This window comes from Haliotis cracherodii, unplaced genomic scaffold (genome assembly GCF_022045235.1).
Source record: "Haliotis cracherodii isolate W230 unplaced genomic scaffold, xgHalCrac1.p SCAF_23, whole genome shotgun sequence".
Taxonomy (NCBI): domain Eukaryota; kingdom Metazoa; phylum Mollusca; class Gastropoda; order Lepetellida; family Haliotidae; genus Haliotis; species Haliotis cracherodii.
In genome coordinates this window covers 9,975,842-9,996,077 of record NW_027266279.1, presented here as the reverse complement: position 1 = coordinate 9,996,077, position 20,236 = coordinate 9,975,842, and the positions used below count along the sequence as shown (strand labels likewise).

General features: G+C 43.6%; 1 protein-coding gene across 1 annotated transcript; it reads left to right on the top strand.

Moving 5' to 3' along the window:
• Positions 1–283: 283 nt before the first annotated feature.
• LOC139471623 (uncharacterized transporter slc-17.2-like) lies at positions 284–19,132 on the top strand. The gene is made up of 11 exons (XM_071254013.1): positions 284–329; positions 2,235–2,485; positions 8,443–8,685; positions 9,288–9,375; positions 11,162–11,257; positions 13,184–13,311; positions 13,534–13,683; positions 15,032–15,161; positions 15,606–15,756; positions 17,161–17,251; positions 18,662–19,132. Exons 1-11 carry the CDS (start codon positions 284–286, stop codon positions 19,130–19,132), a joined length of 1,845 nt encoding a protein of 614 aa, XP_071110114.1.
• The last annotated feature ends 1,104 nt before the right edge of the window (positions 19,133–20,236 follow it).

Here is a 20,236-nt window from a genome sequence, read left to right as displayed (position 1 = left end):
CACGTAGTTGGCTGGAGCAAAACCATGAATCATCTCATAACGGAATGTGAACATTCACAGTCACACAACCCCGACCGGAGAGTCGAACAGTTGGGCCGATTGGCACGCGCAATGCTTCTTAAGTTTCTGATGTAATAACGTGTAACGTTGTCAAGAGTGGCCCTCAAGTATGCATCCACACACCCAACGAGGTATGGGATGACATGGGGAAACGTTCAGTGCTAGTCATAGGAATGAACCGGCAAGGACGTCCCTTCCCGCTCAGCGTTAGTGTAGACTTACAATGGCTTCCAAACAGGAAAATGGGATTGGGAACTTGACACGGGAAGGTATGGTCATAATGATTATGAGTGGTTTTAATCACTTTATAAATAAGTATACGGTTTTTAATTAAATAGATTGAAGCGGTAAGGAATTTGCACATTATTAGCCCATGAGCCGTTAAACATTCTGTCAAAGACGCCAGTTACCGTTAAACATCTTGCCAAAGACCCCATGTGGCGTAAAACATTGCATCAAAGACTCAAGGCGTCTTCAATTTATAATACTTGAAGGAAATCAACGCGATTCTTTCATATTACTATATTATCTCTCATGACATGAGACCCGTGAAGATTTCGGGGTAGAATAGGTCTTCAGCAACCCATACTTGCCGTAAAAGGTGACTATGCTTGTCGTAAAAAGCGACTAACGGATCGGGTGGTCAGGCTCGCTGACTTGGTTGATGCATGTCATCGATCCCAATTGCGTGGATCGATGCTCATGATATCAATCATTGGATTGTCTGGTCCAGACTCGATTATTTACAGACCACCGTCGTATAACTGGAATATTGCTGAGTGCGGTGTTAAACAACAAACAAACAAACAAATCTCATGACATGACAGAAAAACGAAAGCAGCATGAAGGAATATTTTGTGTTGTGTTTTGTAGATACAAGAACTGTGAGCTGGGTGGTTAACTGTATAAATACTGCCTACATGCCACTAAGACATGATCACTCACACAACCCAGGTCGTTAGCCAATACCGTTGGCCAAGCTGTATATAGAGGACAGAATGTGTAATAAAAGCGGCAAAAACATTTCCATAATCATAATTAATTGTCAAGTGTACGATTTCGTCTTTATCATAAGCGTGCGTTTATGAAAAACTATCATGATACCAGTCGTTCGCGAACAGGTGAGCGCATCCTGCCCCAACGGCTGCACCGGTCGCAAACACATGCAAAGGCAAGTCAAGTGTTCACCTGAACACGGGTACAAGTTAAAATACGGACTGATGTACATTGGCCATCATTTTGGTCACTGATGGATCAAATTTGGAAATGACCTCCGTTCATGTGGTCACCATAAAACCTCACCCTGTTTGCTTCTGGTACAACTGTGCGCCGTCACCGTACCTCCATTTCAGTTTTGAGTTATGTAATGTAATTAATTTTGTAATAGTAATTGTGGTTTGAAATTGAAGAGTTTTATTGTTTTCTTTAGAAATGCTACATTTGCTACTTCATAAAGTGGGGCGATCGGGTTGCCTAGTGGTTAAAGCTTTCGCTCGTCACGCCGAGGACCCGGGTTCGATTCCCGACATGGGTACAATGTGTGAAGCCCATTTCTGGTGTCCCCCGCCGTGATATTGCTGGAATATTGCTAAAAGCGGCGTAAAATCAAACTCACTCACTACTTCATAAAGTTCCTTCAAGTTGTATTTGTTTGCGAACTTTCATGAGCTGGTAAACGAAATACAACAAAAAATATATTAAATCATGAACGTTGAAACTCTGGTTTCGAGTGGTCACTATTTCAGAGTTTACGTTACTCGTAACATTAACATCGTTCCCTCAATGGTGTCTGTCTTCAGTCACGAAGACTGTTTACGTTAATTAAATACGTGCCCCTGCATAAATATATACGGTATCGTACAGCTAATGAAAACTCGTAGTTTTGGAAGCGAAATCTATAGATAGATAAACCCTGTCTTTCAGGCTGTTGTGTCCATTTAGCAATTTCGTCTGACGCAACCGTTGAAACATACAATGTTACTACATGTATAATGTCTTTCAGAGGGGCGGTCGGGTATCCTAGTGGTTAAAGCGTTCGCTCGTCACGCCGAAGACCCGGGTTCGATTCCCGACATGGGTACAATGTGTGAAGCCCATTTCTGGTGTCCCCCGCCGTGATATTGCTGGAATATTGCTCATAGCGGCGTTAAACCAAAACTCACTCACTCTTTCAGACAATTCACACAGCCATGATAAAAACTCCAAAAAGGCTCCCCTGCCCTTCCGCCAGAAAATTTCCTCATGGCGATGGATGACATCCATGATCGTCTGGTTCGGCTTCATCAGCAGCACCCTCATGCGCAACTCCTTCAACATGGCGCTGGTGTGCATGACCGGAAGTACGCCCCCACCCCGACCGGGAGCGAACCTAACCCAGCGGTTGGTGTACACTACGAACGTCACATCAAATGCGTCAAGAGAATCGGTGAATTGAGTTTTCATTTTCCTGTTTTGTTAAACCAGTTCAAAACGTGTTCATCATAAGATTTCAGAAAACCGAAATAACCAAAAGGACGCGAAAATGGATGGTTCCGTTTGATAAAATATTGAAATTTATGAAAAAAGATTAAAAAAACGACTTGGCAAAATTACAGCAGAAAATATCCCCATTTTAGATAACAAAAGCCTCCTTAACCTTAATTATTTTGTAATTTCCGTTAAAAAAATTAAGCTTCAGGGTAGGCTGATAAGTTCTGAGCTTCACTTGACCTAAAGGCATTTATATGGTATATTTTGTACCAATGACACACTTTGGCCAACGATGTTTGGTGGATTGTATCCATGTTTCGTGGAAGTCCTTATCTTGGCTGTTCAAAACGTAAGCTCTCCACAGTTGCTATGCCGTCATCGTTCGTGTCGAAATGGGTTCGAGTGTGTCTTCATGTTTTGGAACAGATGGAAGTCTGACGGAGCCAGATTAGGAGAATAAGGTAGGAGCGGAAGGAGTTCAAAGCCAAACTTGTGTATTGTAGACATGGCAATGACTTATTTGTGTAGTGGCGATGTCCTTGTGGAAGAGCACACCTTTTCTCAGCTTCCCACATGCCTTAGTCTAACTTTTATCCCGTAATTGTCTAAAGCACGCAGCACAGTTAAGCTCCGGTTATTGTCAGAAATGGGACCATGGTCCACAGTGATGTCTACCTCAGCATCCTAGAACACGGAGGCCATAGCCTTTCAAGCTGGTGGGGCAGTTGTGATGGCGGTGACGTCAAATGCTTCCATTGTTTTGATTGTTGTTTGGCTTCAGGATGAAAGTGGTGATCCCAGGTTACATCCAGAGTTACAAATTGCTGCAAGAAACCTTCTGGATCAGCTTCAAACGGATGCGTGAGTGAGACAGATCGGCGTTTCAGGTTGTGGGCAAGATTTGTGAATATTATTTCAATACACAAAGTTTGACGTTGTGCAGAACATATAAACATAAAATGGCTGTATCGGTTGACATTTGGCGAGCAGGAAATGGAACCTTTACCCAACCTAGAGGTTTTGCCTTACTCCCCGTCTTGAAAATGGACGCCATTGCTTGACCTGTCTTACCACTTGGTAATCCGTACAACGTTATTGCTGACTATATGGTCTTCAGGTCTTACGGTTACATCATGGTCGATTTGTTTTGTTTGTTTGTTGTTTAACGCCGCACTCAGCAATATTCCAGCTATATGACGGCGGTCGGTAAAATAATCGAGTCTGGACCAGACAATCCAGTGATTGACATCATGAGCATCGATCCACGCAATTGGTATCGATGACATGTATCAACCAAGTCAGCGAGCCTGACCACCCGATCCCGTTAGTCGTCTTTTACGACAAGCATAGTCACCTTTTACGGCAAGCATGGGTTGCTGAAGACCTATTCTACCCCGGAATCTTCACGGGTCTACACCATGGTGTACTTATCCCACATTGATTCCGCCACCATCTTTCTGTGATGCTGTTGAAGCTTTTTGTGTGAGCAAAATGTCTGGATCAGTTACGAGTTCTTTGTTTACGTACAACGAAAACAGGAGCCACATCCGCAACCACCTCTGTGAAAGGACATGTGATGATGTATTAGTGGGAACAACTCAACTATATACAGACAAACCCTTAGCAGACAGAAGTTTAACAACATGCAGAATCATCTTGTGACACCTTTTCTTCACTCCACGTCAGAGACAACTTGAACTTGACCCAGAATTGACTAAAATGTGTTGTGCAGATACTGATATTATGATCTGGGATAGAACCCAATCCTGGTCCTGAGACAAGAACAAACAGTGGGCCAAACAAGGAAAGTCAACCTCAACAGGTATGACAGATTTTGATAAATCTGACTTTGATGTTTGTTTGTTTGTTGTTTAACACCGCACTCAGCAATATTCCAGCTATATGACGGCGGTCTGTAAATAATCGAGTCTGGACCAGACAATCCAGTGATTGATATCATGAGCATCGATCCACGCAATTGAGATCGATGACATGCATCAACCATGTTTGCGAGCCTGACCAACCGATCCCGTCAGTCGCCTCTTACAACAAGCATTGTCACCTTTTACGACAAGCGTTGTCGCCTTTAACGCCCAGCATGGGTTGCTGAAGACCTATTCTACCCCGGATCTTCACGTGTCTCTGACTTTGAAAGACTGCTGTCTCAAATAAAGTTGGTTTCTATCAAAGTTGATAAAATTCAGACTGATTTGTCTTCTAAATTATCAACTATGACTGCAACGCTAACTTCACTTGCAACAACGGTTACTGATTTGAACTCAAAATGTGGTCATTTGGAGAAACAAAATACATCCTTGAGAAAAGAAGTGGAAACACTCACTACGAAACTGTACTACCTCCAAAATCAAAGCCGACGAAACAATCTCTTGTTCCACGGTATCCCGAAAGTTAAACAGCAAGTTGGAGATATATCTCAGTGTACTACCTCTTCAAAAAAACCCAGAACATTTGACATCTATAATTCAAGAGTGTGCTGAGGACAGTGGTATGGCTGTAACACTAACATTAGCTTGTGTGCTTCTTCGCTGTGGTTTGATGCAGAATGTGAAAATATGAAACGCTGTAAATACAAACTGTTAGACATGTTTAGAATTAGTTGAGATATAGACTCTTTAAAGAACTTTCATGTAGTCCACAATAGATTTAGAGATATAACCGGCGAAAAAAGGATGTATTTGATGAATCTGCTATTGTAAATATTCTCCTGTTATGATAAGAGAAATTCAAAAATATTTTGGTCCGAACCGAAATTTCACCTACGGAAGCCACCCGTAACCACCCAGTATTGGTGTTTCTCAGTGGACTGATTACTTTAAAACTGTTTTGAACATAACTGATAATGGAACTGATGTTCATATGTTGCGTTCTGCAAACCTGTATAACAGAGGATCGAGTTAATAGCATCAATTGTTATGTATGTAACGATGAGGGTGTTGACAGTTTGCTGAATCAAGATATAACGGCTAAACAGGTTTCAGAAGCCATAGAATCCCTCAAATGTGGTAAAGCAGCTGGTCCTGATGGTATTTTACCAGAGATGATAAAGTATGGCAGTGATGTTTTAATTCCACATCTTCTAGTTCTCTTTAACAACATTCTATGCAGAGGTAGTTTTCCAGATCAATGGTCTGAAGGTATTATCTTCCCTCTCCACAAAAAAGGTAATGTTCATGTTGTTTATAATTATAGGGTCATTTCCTTGATTGATATTTGTGGTGAGGTTTTTACCCAGGTTTTGAATAATAGATTACAGCATTTTGTTGAGTTACATGATAAACTCACGGAATGTCAGGCTGGCTTCCGAAAAAAGGATAGTCCGCAGTGGATAACATGTTTATTCCCCAATCATTAGTGCAGAAATATTTGTCTAAGTCAAAAGGAAGATTTTACTGTATGTTCATAGACTTTCAGAAAGCTTTCGACTCTATTATTAGGGATCTTCTTTGGTTTGTTCTGCATTCAAATGGAATTCATGGGAAATAGTTACTATCATACAGGACATTTATTCTAAAACTCTTGCTTGTGTTAAAATTTCAAAGAGTAGCATCTGAGATTATTTTAACACTCTCAGTGGTGTATGACAAGGGTGCGTTATAAGTCCTCTTTTGTTTTCGTTATTCATAAATCAGAAGAGGAGATCCAACGGTGTGGTGGTAGAGGGATTTTTGTACATGAGGCTTAACTGGAATTGGTTCTTCTCTTATATGCGGATGACTTGTGTATTTTTGCAGATCCAGTTCTTTAACAACAGAAAAAGATTGATGTATTACACACATTTTGTAACAAATGGGGTTTAAAAGTTGACATGGATAAAACTGATATCTTAGTTTTTCGTTATGGTGGTAAGTTAAGGAACTACGAGAAATGGAAACTAGGGCATATGCATGTCAAGGTTTCTACATATTACAGTTATTAGGGTGTTAAATTTCTAACAGACTGTGTTGGTCGAGAACAGTTCAGACATTAGTTTGAAAGCAAGTAAAGCTTTAATTCCTATAAAACAGTTCAGTTATAATCATCGAAATATCGCTTCTAAAGTGTTTAAAATGTTCGACTCTCAGATTAAACCTATTATTTTATATGGTTCGGGGATTCGGGGTGTACATAAATGGTTGTTTCTCGAACGTTTCCAAGCGGAGTTTTGTAAATCTGTTTGGGGTATTAGTTCCAAATCTACAATTGTTGTAGGTGCTTGGAGAATGTGGTCGATATGGTATTTATATTGATTCTTACATAAGATGTTTAAGATATGGGTTTAAGCCTCTTAATATGTCTCGAGAGATTTCCAAAACGGTGTTACGATATGTTAGTTTGGTTTGATGCCGTTGGTAGGTTTCTGCTATTAAGAATGTTTAATTCTCATGGCTTCGAACGTGTGGGAATTTCAAGATGCTGGTGATCGCGAATATTTATAGTTTATACTGAGGGTTAAGGACTGTCATGCACAAACATGGCACAAACATGGTATTCTGAAGTGTCTGGATGCTCGAAATTAGAACTGTGTTCATTATTTAAGACATCATTATCACTATCTATTAAATATATTTTCAAAAGAAAAGCGATGCAAGCTTACCCTTTTACGTCTTGGAGAACTGGGAATTATACATAACACAGGAAGGAGGAATGGCATCGATAAGACACTCCGGTTTTGTCCATTGTGCAAGTTAAGGGCAGTTGAAAATGAAATTCATTTCATTCTTGTTTTCCCAATTTATGAAGATATTCGCTCAAAATATTTCCTTTAGACTTTATTACTGGTAATAATCGTAAAGACATACTGGGGCAGTCGGGTAACTTAATGGTTAAAGCGTTCGCTCGTCACGCCGAAGACCCGGGTTCGATTCCCGACATGGGTACAATGTGTGAAACCCCTTGGTGTCCCCCGCAGTGATATTGCTGGAATATTGCTAAAAGCGGCGTAAAACCATACTCACTCACTAAAGACATACGAGTCAGAATGTTAAACTCTACTGGTGTAAACTATTTTGAGAACTTAGCCAATTGTGTTAAAAATGCTATGTTTTCGTTCTTCTTACCTGTGAATATTATTTCACACATCATTTGATGTGAAACTAAATTGTATATATCTGCACGTGGGCCTGAGGCCTTATTACCCAATAAACTGATTGATTGAGCTTCAAACAGAGCCACATTATCACGAGACATGTGTTACCTGGTGCATTTTCTAATAAACGTCAGAAGCTTTGGAACCCAACGACATGATACTTTTCCCATTGCCAAGTTTCTGTGATAATGGAATGAACTCCGTCTTGGAATATGCCTAATATATATATATATATATATCAGGACGAGCAACATGACGCTCAGACATTCACCGGCCATGTCGTTACCATGTCGTTACTATGTCGTTGCTTCTCGTGGTTGTCTTCAAGGGCTCTCCCTGCCACGCTTCCCTATCGGTGTACTCATTTCTTCAAGTACCTGATCGCTGCACATTTTCCTAAGGTCACGGACTCCTGTTTATTTTAATGACTTGCGAAACGTTTCGCTCAACTGACCCAGGCTTATGTTGGTGTGCCTCTTTGACATCATCTGATGACCACAACAAAAGATTCCATTATAACGCAATTCCTTCCACGTGAAGCTCAGAACTCATCAGTTATACCACTTACACGTTTATAACGAACACATTTATAACGAACTGTGCTGTTTTTATCCTTATAATGAACTACGGTAATGACGAGCTAAAGTTAATGGTTTCTTTGACTTCGTTAGAACCGTTGTTTAATGTATTAAGCACTGGGAAGAGTCACTATGTGAACTATCTTTCTCTGTTTATTAATATATTCATTATTTTTAACGTTGCTTGATGATATGCCATTTTTGCCCCCAAGGCTATACATATGTATAAACAGTAATTTGTTGCCACAGATCCCCCCTCCGGGAGAGTTCGACTGGGATGAAGCCACCCAGGGCATCATCCTCTCCTCCGTCCTATACTTCGGCTTCATGGCCCCTGCCATCAGTGGCTTGATTTCCAAGAAATTCGGGGCTAAGAAAGTCGTGGGAATCAGCATGACCATAAGTTCGGTGATGAACCTTCTCACCCCCTTCGGTGCCCGAGGTCACATGTACCTGCTCATTGCCATGAGGGTCGTCATTGGTTGCTTCTCGGTATGCTGCTTTGTGATTGGTTGTTTCCGTCTATGCCTGTTCCGGAACGATTGAAATTTATTATTAATATGCCCGCGAAACTATCCTGAAACTTTGCTGCAGTGATGTAACAGATACTTTGCATGAAACGAATCTGTTCAAATGAACCTCTCAGTGTTTAGTTTTAGATGGAACGTGCTTTCTATGAAGAGATGCTACCACTACTGCGACATAAACCTATATGTTAAGATATGGAGTTACAATCACCTGAGCGCTGTGATCGTTTTGCGGAACGAGTGACGGGTCTCAAGTTTCATTTTACATGTCTTATTTGTGCTTTCATTTATTGATCTATCCCAAATGACGTTCGGAATTAAATATAATTCCACTACGATAAAGTAATTTCAAAATGCCCAGTCTGAATGACTAAATGGGACGCAGTTTTCATGACATTCTCATTCTAAATGGATAGTGATTTTAGAGGTCTGTGGATCCAGTTAGATATTATTTTATATTATGGGTCGGCGAAAATCTCGTGATCAAGTAATAGAAAACACACAAATGTAGAATAACGTGCATCTGTTGCTGGTTATGGAGCTTGTTGGACACACTGTATGTTCTAGGGAACCATTCTGCCCGCAACCCAGGAACTGTGGGGACACTGGGCCCCTGATGAAGAGAAGGTGCAACTTGTGTCCTGGACACTGTCCGGTAAGATAACTAACAAAACATACCAAAAAGCCATGGTTCAAGATAACGAGCTGCACTAGTTGAGGATGAAGTAATATTATAAACGATAACTTCTTTGATAGGCATTTAGAAATAGTATCAAGCTTGATAACCGTGTTAGAACCTACACCGAAACGTCGCTGTTAATTGTAATAAAGAAGTTGTTCATCCATAAATTCTTATCCTTACTTAATAAATGATAATCGAACGTTTTTCTCTTGTGTATGTCAGATGGCAAAAAATGAACATTTCTAGATTTCTTCTTACATAAATAGCAAGAATTGATTAACCTCAGGCCTCAGCATTACAAAGCTTAACCACAGATTTGTCCTGGTTCAAACCTCGTGGATAATGCTGAATTTGGCGGAAACCAGTTTTCACACATGCTCTTCGGTTTCACTGTAACCAAACCAGGGAAAGAGCAGATCATAAACCTTTTTCATTTTTTGACCAAGGGTTCATTCTTTTGTCTGTTAACTTTAGACTGTAGACGTTAGACCTATTTGCATACCTTGTCAATGCTTATGTTCATACCCTGACAACCAGTTTCTCATACCTTGACAAGTAGTTACACTCGGGGGCACGGGTGGCCCAGTCGTCTAAGGCGCCGCGATTCGCTGTACAGAGTTGCGTCCCTTGGGCACGCCAGAAACCTATGATTGTGGGTTCGAATCCCGGTTCGCCCCGATTATGTTTCTAGGTTTGTCTGCACCATACCCGTGCTCGTGGGTTTCACCGAAGTGGTAAACGTCTTAGACCTGCATCATTTCGGGCTTTCCTCCCACATTAAGCTGACACGCCGTGATATAACTGGAATACTGTTAAAAGCGGCGTTAAACCCAACTCACTCACTCACTCACTCACTAGTTACACTCATTCATTGACAAGTAGTTACACTCATTCATTGACAAGTAGTTATATTCATACCTTGACAGATGGTTCTACTCTTACCTTGACAAGTAGTTACACTCATACCTTGACAACTAGTTCTACTCATACCTTGACAACTAGTTCTACTCAAACCGTGACAACTAGTTCTACTCATACCTTGACAGCTAGTTCTACTCATACCGTGACAGCTAGTTCTACTCATACCTTGACAACTAGTTCTACTCATACCTTGACAACTAGTTCTACTCATACCTTGACAACTAGTTCTACTCATACCGTGACAGCTAGTTCTACTCATACCTTGACAACTAGTTCTACTCATACCGTGACAACTAGTTCTACTCATACCTTGACAACTAGTTCTACTCATACCGTGACAGCTAGTTCTACTCATACCTTGACAACTAGTTCTACTCATACCTTGACAACTAGTTCTACTCATACCTTGACAACTAGTTCTACTCATACCTTGACAACTAGTTCTACTCATACCGTGACAACTAGTTCTACTCATACCGTGACAACTAGTTCTACTCATACCTTGACAACTAGTTCTACTCATACCTTGACAACTAGTTCTACTCATACCGTGACAACTAGTTCTACTCATACCGTGACAACTAGTTCTACTCATACCGTGACAGCTAGTTCTACTCATACCTTGACAACTAGTTCTACTCATACCTTGACAACTAGTTCTACTCATACCTTGACAAGTAGTCATATTCATACCGTGACAACTAGTTCTACTCATACCGTGACAACTAGTTCTACTCATACCCTGACAACTAGTTCTACTCATACCCTGACAACTAGTTCTACTCATACCCTGACAACTAGTTCTACTCATACCCTGACAACTAGTTATCTGTTGTAGGTGTCAACATCGGAAGTCTGGTGTCTTCCCTCATTTCCGGGTTCCTGTGCACGATCCCTCTAGACAATGGCTGGCCTTTCGTCTTCTATGTGTTTGGTAATACAATAAGTACACAATAACGAAAGAACGATTTACATTCACAAACATAGGGGGCGGTCGGGTAGCCGAGTGGTTAAAGCGTTAGCTCGTCACGCCGAAGGCCCGGGTTCGATTCCCGACATGGGTACAATGTGTGAAGCCCATGTCTGGTGTCCCCCGCCGTGATATTGCTGGAATATTGCTAGAAGCGGCGTTAAACCGAACACACTCACTCACTCACAAACATAGGATGATTACGCACAAAAATTAATGGAATACGATTAATGGGTTTGTGAAGTGAAGGTTACCATCTGGGACGGTCGGGCAGCCTAGTGGTTAAAGCGTTCGCTCGTCACGCCGAAATGGTTCGATTCCCGACATGGGTACAATGTGTGAAGCCCATTTCTGGTGTTCCCCGCCGTGATATTGCTGGAATATTGCTAAAAGCGGCGTAAAACCATACTCATTCACTCTTTTAAATAAAAATCGTGTATAATCGCCTCCACACCCATTCTCATTCTCCGCCTCCACACCCATTCTCATTCTCCGCCTCCACACCCATTCTCATTCTCTGCCTCCAGGCCCATTCTCATTCTCCGCCTCCACACCCATTCTCATCCCCCGCCTTCACACCCATTCTCAATCTCCGCCTCCACACCCATTCTCATTCCACGCCTCCACACCCATTCTCATTCTCCGCCTCCATACCCATTCTCATTCTCCGCCTCCACACCCATTCTCATTCTCCGCCTCCACACCCATTCTCATTCTCCGCCTCCACACCCATTCTCATTCTCCGCCTCCAGGCCCATTCTCATTCTCTGCCTCCACACATTCATTCTAATCCTCCGCCTCCACACCCATTCTCATCCTCCGCTTCGAAAACCATTCTATTCTCTGCCTCCACACCCATTCTCATTCCACGCCTCCACACCCATTCTCATTCTCCGCCTCCACACCCATTCTCATTCCACGCCTCGAGACCCATTCTCATTCTCTGCCTCCACACATTCATTCTAATCCTCCGCCTCCACACCCATTCTCATCCTCCGCTTCGAAAACCATTCTCATTCTCTGCCTCCACACCCATTCTCATTCTCCGCCTCCACACCCATTCTCATTCCACGCCTCCACACCCATTCTCATTCTCCGCCTCCACAACTATTCTCAATCTCCGCCTCCACACCCATTCTCATTCTCCGCCTCCACACCCATTCTCATCCTCCGCCTCCACACCCATTCTCATCCTCCGCCTCCACACCCATTCTCATCCTCAGCCTCCACATCCATTTTCATCCTCCGCCTCCACACCCATTCTCATCCTCCGCCTCCACACCCATTCTCATCCTCCGCCTCCACACCCATTCTCATCCTCCGCCTCCACACCCATTCTCATTCTCCGCCTCCACACCCATTCTCATTCTCCGCCTCCACAACCATTCTCATTCTCCGCCTCCACACCCATTCTCATCCTCCGCCTCCACACCCATTCTCATCCTCCGCCTCCACACCCATTCTCATCCTCAGCCTCCACATCCATTTTCATCCTCCGCCTCCACACCCATTCTCATCCTCCGCCTCCACACCCATTCTCATTCTCCGCCTCCACACCCATTCTCATTCTCCGCCTCCACAACTATTCTCATTCTCCGCCTCCACACCCATTCTCATCCTCCGCCTCCACACCCATTCTCATCCTCCGCCTCCACACCCATTCTCATCCTCAGCCTCCACATCCATTTTCATCCTCCGCCTCCACACCCATTCTCATCCTCCGCCTCCACACCCATTCTCATTCTCCGCCTCCACACCCATTCTCATTCTCCGCCTCCACAACCATTCTCATTCTCCGCCTCCACACCCATTCTCATCCTCCGTCTCCACACCCATTCTCATTCTCCGCCTCCACACCCATTCTCATTCTCTTCCCGGCACGTCTTCCAGGAGGTTTGAGCTTGTTGTGGTGTCTGGTTTGGTGGCTGATGGTCTATGACACACCTGATGAACACAAGTGGATCTCGGAGGCAGAAAAGAAGTATATCAAAGCTAACATCAGAACCGTTCCCGATAAGGTAAAGATAGGATTCTCTCTCCTCTAACCCCCTCCCACCCTCCCTCCTCTTTCTCGCTACCTCTCCTCTCTCTCCCCTGTAACTCTCTCCCACCCTCTCTCGCTGTCTCTCATCACTCTCTCTCTGTCTGCCTGTCTCTCTGTCTCTTCTTTCCTTCATCTTCTCCTCAGCCAATAGTTTAGGGTTGTGATTCTTAACCTGACACGTTTATCTCCCCAACAGAGTACATTTATCCCCTACAAGAGCCTGCTGACATCGGTACCGCTGTGGGCTTTCATCTGTATCCAGACAGTCCACATGTGGTGTGCAACCATTTTCTTCACCTACCTCCCCAAGTACATGAGGGACGTGCTCCGGTTCCCCATAGAACAGGTCAGTCTAAGTCTTCTCATAACATGACTTAAGGCCACCAGGTATAGCCGTCGTTCGAAACACCCGTAGTTTAGCATCGATTTACGACAACGAAGCCAAGCTAAGACTTCTTCGTGACATTAGGTGAGGTGAAGTGAAATGGGGTTTAACGCCGCGTTCAAAATTATTGAACTTATATAGCGACGCGCATGCAAGTGTGTGTGAGAAAGTGTGTATGTGTGTGTTTGAGAGTTGCATGTGTGTGTTTGAGAGAGTGAGAGTGTGTGTATGCGTGTGTGATTGTTTGGCGTGAGTGTGTGTGTACGTGTGTGTGTGTGTGTGCGTCCGTCCGTGCGTGCGTGCGTGCGTGCGTGTGTGTGTGTCTTGGCGGTCTTGTGAAATGGGGCCCTAAGCCAGTATTACAAGATGGGTGTTACGATTACCTAAGCGCTAAGATGGCTTTGTAAAGGGACCTGCTTCTTACAAGAGTGAATGAGTGAGTATGGTTTTACGTCGCTTTCAGCGACATTCCCCCAAAATAACGGCGGGGGACACCAGAAATTGGCTTCACACATTGTACCCACATCGGGAATCGAACCCGGGTCTTCGGCGTGACGAGCGAACGCTTTAACCACTAGGTTACCTTACCGCCCCTTTGTCACAAGAGGCGTCTGATGTCTATTGGGTGTCTATGTGCCCGAACGGGACGGATAGTTGATCATTCATTCAGTCATTGATTTGCTTTACCAGAATTCGATCATTTGCAACCCGACATCACAAAGCTAAAATATTGCTAATCTGTGCGTAACGCTACCCACAACAAACAAGACTTCGGCGGCTGTTCTGAGTGATAATATTGGATTATTAGTCTGAAACTGTGAGTTCGAATCCGGTTCGCCCCGATTATGTTGATATGTTTATCAGCACCATACCCGTGCTCGTGGGTTTCACCGAAATGGTAAACGTCTGAGGCATGTATAACTTCGAGCTTCCCACATCAAACTGACACGCTGTGTGTAACTGGAGTGAGTGAGTGAGTGAGTGAGTTGGGTTTAACGCCGCTTTTAACATTATTCCAGTTATATCACGGCGTGTCAGCTTAATGTGGGAGGAAAGCCCGAAGTGATGCAGGTCTCAGAGGTTTACCATTTCGGTGAAACCCACGAACACGGGTATGGTGCTGACAAACCTAGAAACATAATTGGGGCGAACCGGGATTCGAACCCTCAATCATAGGTTTCTGGCGTGTCAAAGGGACGCAACTCTGCACAGCGAATCGCGGCGCCCTAGACCCGTGTATAACTGGAATACTCGTAAAAGCGGCGTTAAACCAAACTCCCCCACTCATTACTGTTGGATTATTTTCCAGAATGCCATCGTCTCGTCTGTCCCTTTTGCCTCAAGATTTCTCGGGGTCATTTTCTGGGGTGTCGTGGCTGACCAGATGTCCAAACGAAATATAAGCACAACGGTCAACAGGAAGGTTATCCAATCAACTGGTATGTCACTGGTGACCTCGATTTTTAAATGTTTAAAATAGTTAAAAAATTAAAATTATATTTTACCTTCGCATCGGCATTGTTTCAGCTCAATCTACTCACTGGACCCGTGAAGATCCGGGGTAGAATCGGTCATCAGAACCCATTCTTGCTGTAAAATGCGACGATGCTTGTCGTTAGAGGCGACTAACAGGATCGGATGGACAGGCTCGCTGACTTGATTGATGCATGTCATTGATCCCAATTGCGTGGATCGATGCTCGTGATTTCAATTCCTGGATTGTGTGGTCCAGACTCGATTAATTATAAACCGCCGTCATATAGCTGGAATATTGTTCAGTGAGGCGTCAATCAACAAACAAACAAAACAAAACACGAACTCACTGCGCATTCTTGGTCATGCCGATCGCTGATTATAATCCCGTCTTTTTCTTGTCTCGCCAGGCTTTTTGACCTGTGCTGCGATCACTGTAGGTATTGGTTACATCGGTGAAGATCAGAAAATTGTGGGCGTGGTGCTCTTTGTTGTCACCATGTTCTTCCAGTCTTGTTCCTTTGCCGCATCCTCCATTGTCCCACTTGATATCGCACCAAGGTACGTATTACCCCCCGAGCTATGGAGTAGGCTGCCATTGGATATTAGGAACATTGACAGTCCTACTTTGTTCCGATCAAGACTCAAAACCTATCTTTTCACCAAATATTTCTTAGAGTATTGAGGCTTTGTGTTTTCCTAGCTGTGTAATGTCTCAAATGAAGCGATTTTGAGCAGTTCTTCGAACTGGACACCAGCGCTTTATAAAACTGTAAACTGTTATTATCATTATGATTACGCACGCACGCAGGCAGGCAGGCAGGCACGCACGCACGCACGCACTTGCAGGCACGTCGCTATATGAGTGCTACAATCCTGAATGCGACGTTGCATCCCAATTCATTTTCCCTCACCTTAAGGAAGATACGGAGATCATAGGCAAACTGTTCTTGTGAACACGAATACGAGTCTGATCGAAGATAATCATATTATGATGGTTGGACGTTGCAATCTAGTGGACGCACATGTTCACAGAGACTTGCTGAGCCTATGCCCACTTGTCCACTCGTCCCACTCCTTATGTAGCAGTGATCAATTGAGTTTGGTTTAACGCCGCTTTTAAGCAATATTCTAGACGTGGACATTATACGTGGGCTTCACACATTATGAGGATGTATCGAACCCAGACCTTCGCAATGATGCGCGAACGTTGTTCGTTATTTAAAGCCGCACTCAGCAATGTTCCAGCTAAACGACGGCGCCTCTTATGTATAAGTGGTAGAAACAGATACCCGTTCTTCCGTTGACAAATGTTACATGGAAGTGAAAAAGAATGTTCCACATTCGACAGACTGTTCTAACACAGTCAATTGTGACGTAAGAAGCAATTAATGACGTCACATCACGCGTTATAACGTCACATCATGCATAATGACGTCACATTACGAATTATGACGTCATCACGCATTATGACGTCATGGAATATTTGTATCAGACAAAATCCTATGACGATAATGATAAGTCTGGTCATGTCGCACACGCATGTTTGTTTCAATTATTTTACATGTGTAGTGAGTGAGTGAGTGAGTGAGTGAGTGAGTGAGTGATTGAGGTGGGTTTAACGCCTCTTTTAACACTTTTCCAGTTATATCATGGCGTGTCAGCTTAATGTGGGAGGAAAGCCCAAAGTGATGCAGGTCTCAGACGTTTACCACTTCGGTGAAACCCACGAGCACGGGTATGGTGCTGACAAACCTAGAAACATAATCGGGGCGAATCGGGATTCGAACCCACAATCATAGGTTTCTGGCCTGCCCAAGGGACGCAACTCTGCACAGCGAATCGCGGCGCCTTAGACGACTGGGCCACCCGTGCCACCCTTACACGTGTATGCTGTCAGCTGAATGGCACTTTGCGTTTTAAGTAAAGTCATGATACGAATGCATGAAGATATTTCAATTTCAGATTAGCGAGCGTCATAACGGGCATGTTTGTCGGGGTGGGAGCCTTTGTGTCGATATTTGCACCCATAACCGTCTCCAGCTTGACCCCAGATGTAAGTATGACATTAACCTAATCGGGTTAGAATAGGTCTTCAGCAACCCATGTTTGTCGTAAGAGGCGACTATGCTTGCCGTCAGAGGCGACTATGTTTGTGGTAAGAGGCGACTATGTTTGTGGTAAGAGGCGACTATGTTTGTCGTAAGAGGCGACTATGCTTGTCGTAAGAGGCGACTATGCTTGCCCTAAGAGGCGACTATACTTCCCGTAAGAGGCGACTATGCTTGTCGTAAGAGGCGACTTTGTTTGTCGTAAGAGGCGACTATGCTTGTCGTAAGAGGCGACTATTCTTGTCGTCAGAGGCGACTATGCTTGTCCTAAGAGGCGACTATGCTTGTCGTAAGAGGCGACTATGCTTGTAGTAAGAGACGACTATGCTTGTCGTAAGAGGCGACTATGCTTGTCGTAAGAGGCGACTATTCTTATCGTAAGAGGGGACTATGCTTGTCGTAAGAGGCGACTTTGTTTGTCGTAAGAGGCGACTATGTTTGTCGTAAGAGGCGACTGTGCTTATCGTAAGAGGCGACTATGCTTATCGTCAGAGGCGACCATGCTTGTCGTAAGAGGCGACTAAAGGGTTCGGGTGGGCAGGCTCACTGACTTGGTTGATGCTTGTCTTCTTATCCCAATTGCGTGGATCGATTCTCATGATATTGATTTCAGCATGGTCTGGTCCAGATTCGATTACTTACAGGCCGCCATCATATAGCTGGAATATTGCTGAGTGCAATCAAATTAACGGAAACCTCAGCTTCACCCACTAGCTGCTTTCATACGTTCTAGTCATAATGATTGCAAATGTCATGGTCTTGTTTTGTTGATATAAGAAAAGATGGTGAAAACCAAAATGCGTTATATTTCATTTCATTATAAGTCGCCGGCCGCCTCCGTGGACTAGTGGTAGAGTGTATGCCCGGAGAGCGGAAGTCGGGGTTCGATCCCCGGCTGCGTCATACCAAAAGACGTTAAAAGATGGTACTTATTGTTGCCCTTTCTGGCGCTCGGCATTAAGGGCTAAAACAAGGACTGGTCGGCTCGGAGTCAGTATACTGTGTCTGAGTGGGGTATTCATGTTAAACTGCGGCATGGTATCTCAGTGAGCTAACACTATACATCGGCATAAGTCCGAACTAGTATAAGCAGACACGCACACACACACACACACACACACACACACACACACACACACACACACACACACACACACGTCGTCATATAAGTGTAATAATCTTGGTCGCGACGTAAAACCCAATTTCACCTCGTCTCTTCCTAAACCCCCACCCTCTCCACCCCGCCGCTGTTATCCTCGTGGCAAAGATAATCATCTCCTTATTATTGAAGTTTACATGAAATTTTAGAATGCAGCTTGCACTGATATTCATAACTTGTTTTTCATGGTATTCAGGGCACTCTGGAAGAATGGCGATCAGTGTTCTTCATGATTATTGGTTGCTATGTCTTCGGCGTAACAGTCTTTGCCATATTTGGAAGTGCCGAGCTACAGCCGTGGGGAAAGAGCCTTGCTGTTGCCATAATACATCCGCCAGAGGGCGTAGCAGACAAAAGTAACCCGGATGTCACAACAAATGGAAAAGTCAGTCACGACGCCATCAGAAAAGGACCACCCAGAGTTCTCATTGAGCGAGAAGTTAGCGTTATTTCAACCCATTCCATGAGAAGCATCCAGTCGAACGCGTCCGCTATTCCTGCTCCGATCATAGTGAAATCGACGTATTACTTGGAAGAAACCAGTGACGTAGAAGATAATGTCTTTGTCGATGACGTTAATCACAGAAGCGCAGAAAGCAAGGACGGAAGTGTTAATTACGGGTATATTAATGACGTCAATAATGATGAGGAGGACACCCGTCTGTAGACACGTGGGCACGGGTGTCCCAGTCGTCTGAGGCGCCGCAATTCGCAGTGCAGAGTTGCGTCCCTTGGGCACGCCAGACACGTATGATTCTATGAACCAATGTCAGCACCATACCTGTGCTCGTGGGTTTCACCAAAGTGGTAAACGTCAGTGACCTGCATCACTTCGGGCTTTCCTCCCACATTAAGCTGACACGCCGTGATGTAACTGGAATAGTGTTAAAAGCGGCGTTAAACCCAACTCACTCACTCACTCACTGAGACTTGCAGGACTGTGGGTTTTCCTACGACATTAAGCTGACACACAGTGATGTAATAATTACCTCATCACTGTCACGTGTGCCGCAAAGTCTAATAATGAACTCATCACTTGTGCCATTGTATGATAAAAATGATGTCTGTTTGCTGAGGATCTTCTTGTGATGTCATTGTACATTTTGAACACATTATAGTTATACTGGCACAGAAATATACATCGTGTTGTATTCTCTGCTATGAGCAATGTAATATTGATCCAACCAATTGTGATACATGCACAAGCAATAAAATATGTGACTCAGAAAGATATTTAGATATAAATAAATATCTCATCGTTTCCATAGATTAGAACTTGTACAATTCTGTTTAAATGTATGTTATATGTATTGATGGGCAATATTTAGAAAGGAGTTTAAATTCCACTGCATATATTTATTGTATTATTTATGACACGTGAATATTCCTGAGGCTTGTAGATATTGTTTTCACATGAAATTTTAACAGAAAATGGATCACGAATTCGACACCATTTCGACAAAATGGTGTTTCAACTGCAATATTTTCAATTCAATGATATTACTTCCATGAGGACTACCATATACATGTGACAAAATATATATGAAATAAAGCATATTAATTATGAATTTGTTATTCTTTTGACATCTTATCTGGATTCCGGGGCAGAAGACCATTGTCTTGTGCTAAAAAAGCCCACTAAAACGTCGTTCGGGTGGGTTCAGTTTGATCATCAGGGAAGGTCGGGTAGCCTAGTGGTTAAAGCGCTCGCTCGTCACGCCGAAGACCCGGGTTCGATCGCCGACATGGGTAGAATGTGTGAAGCCCATTG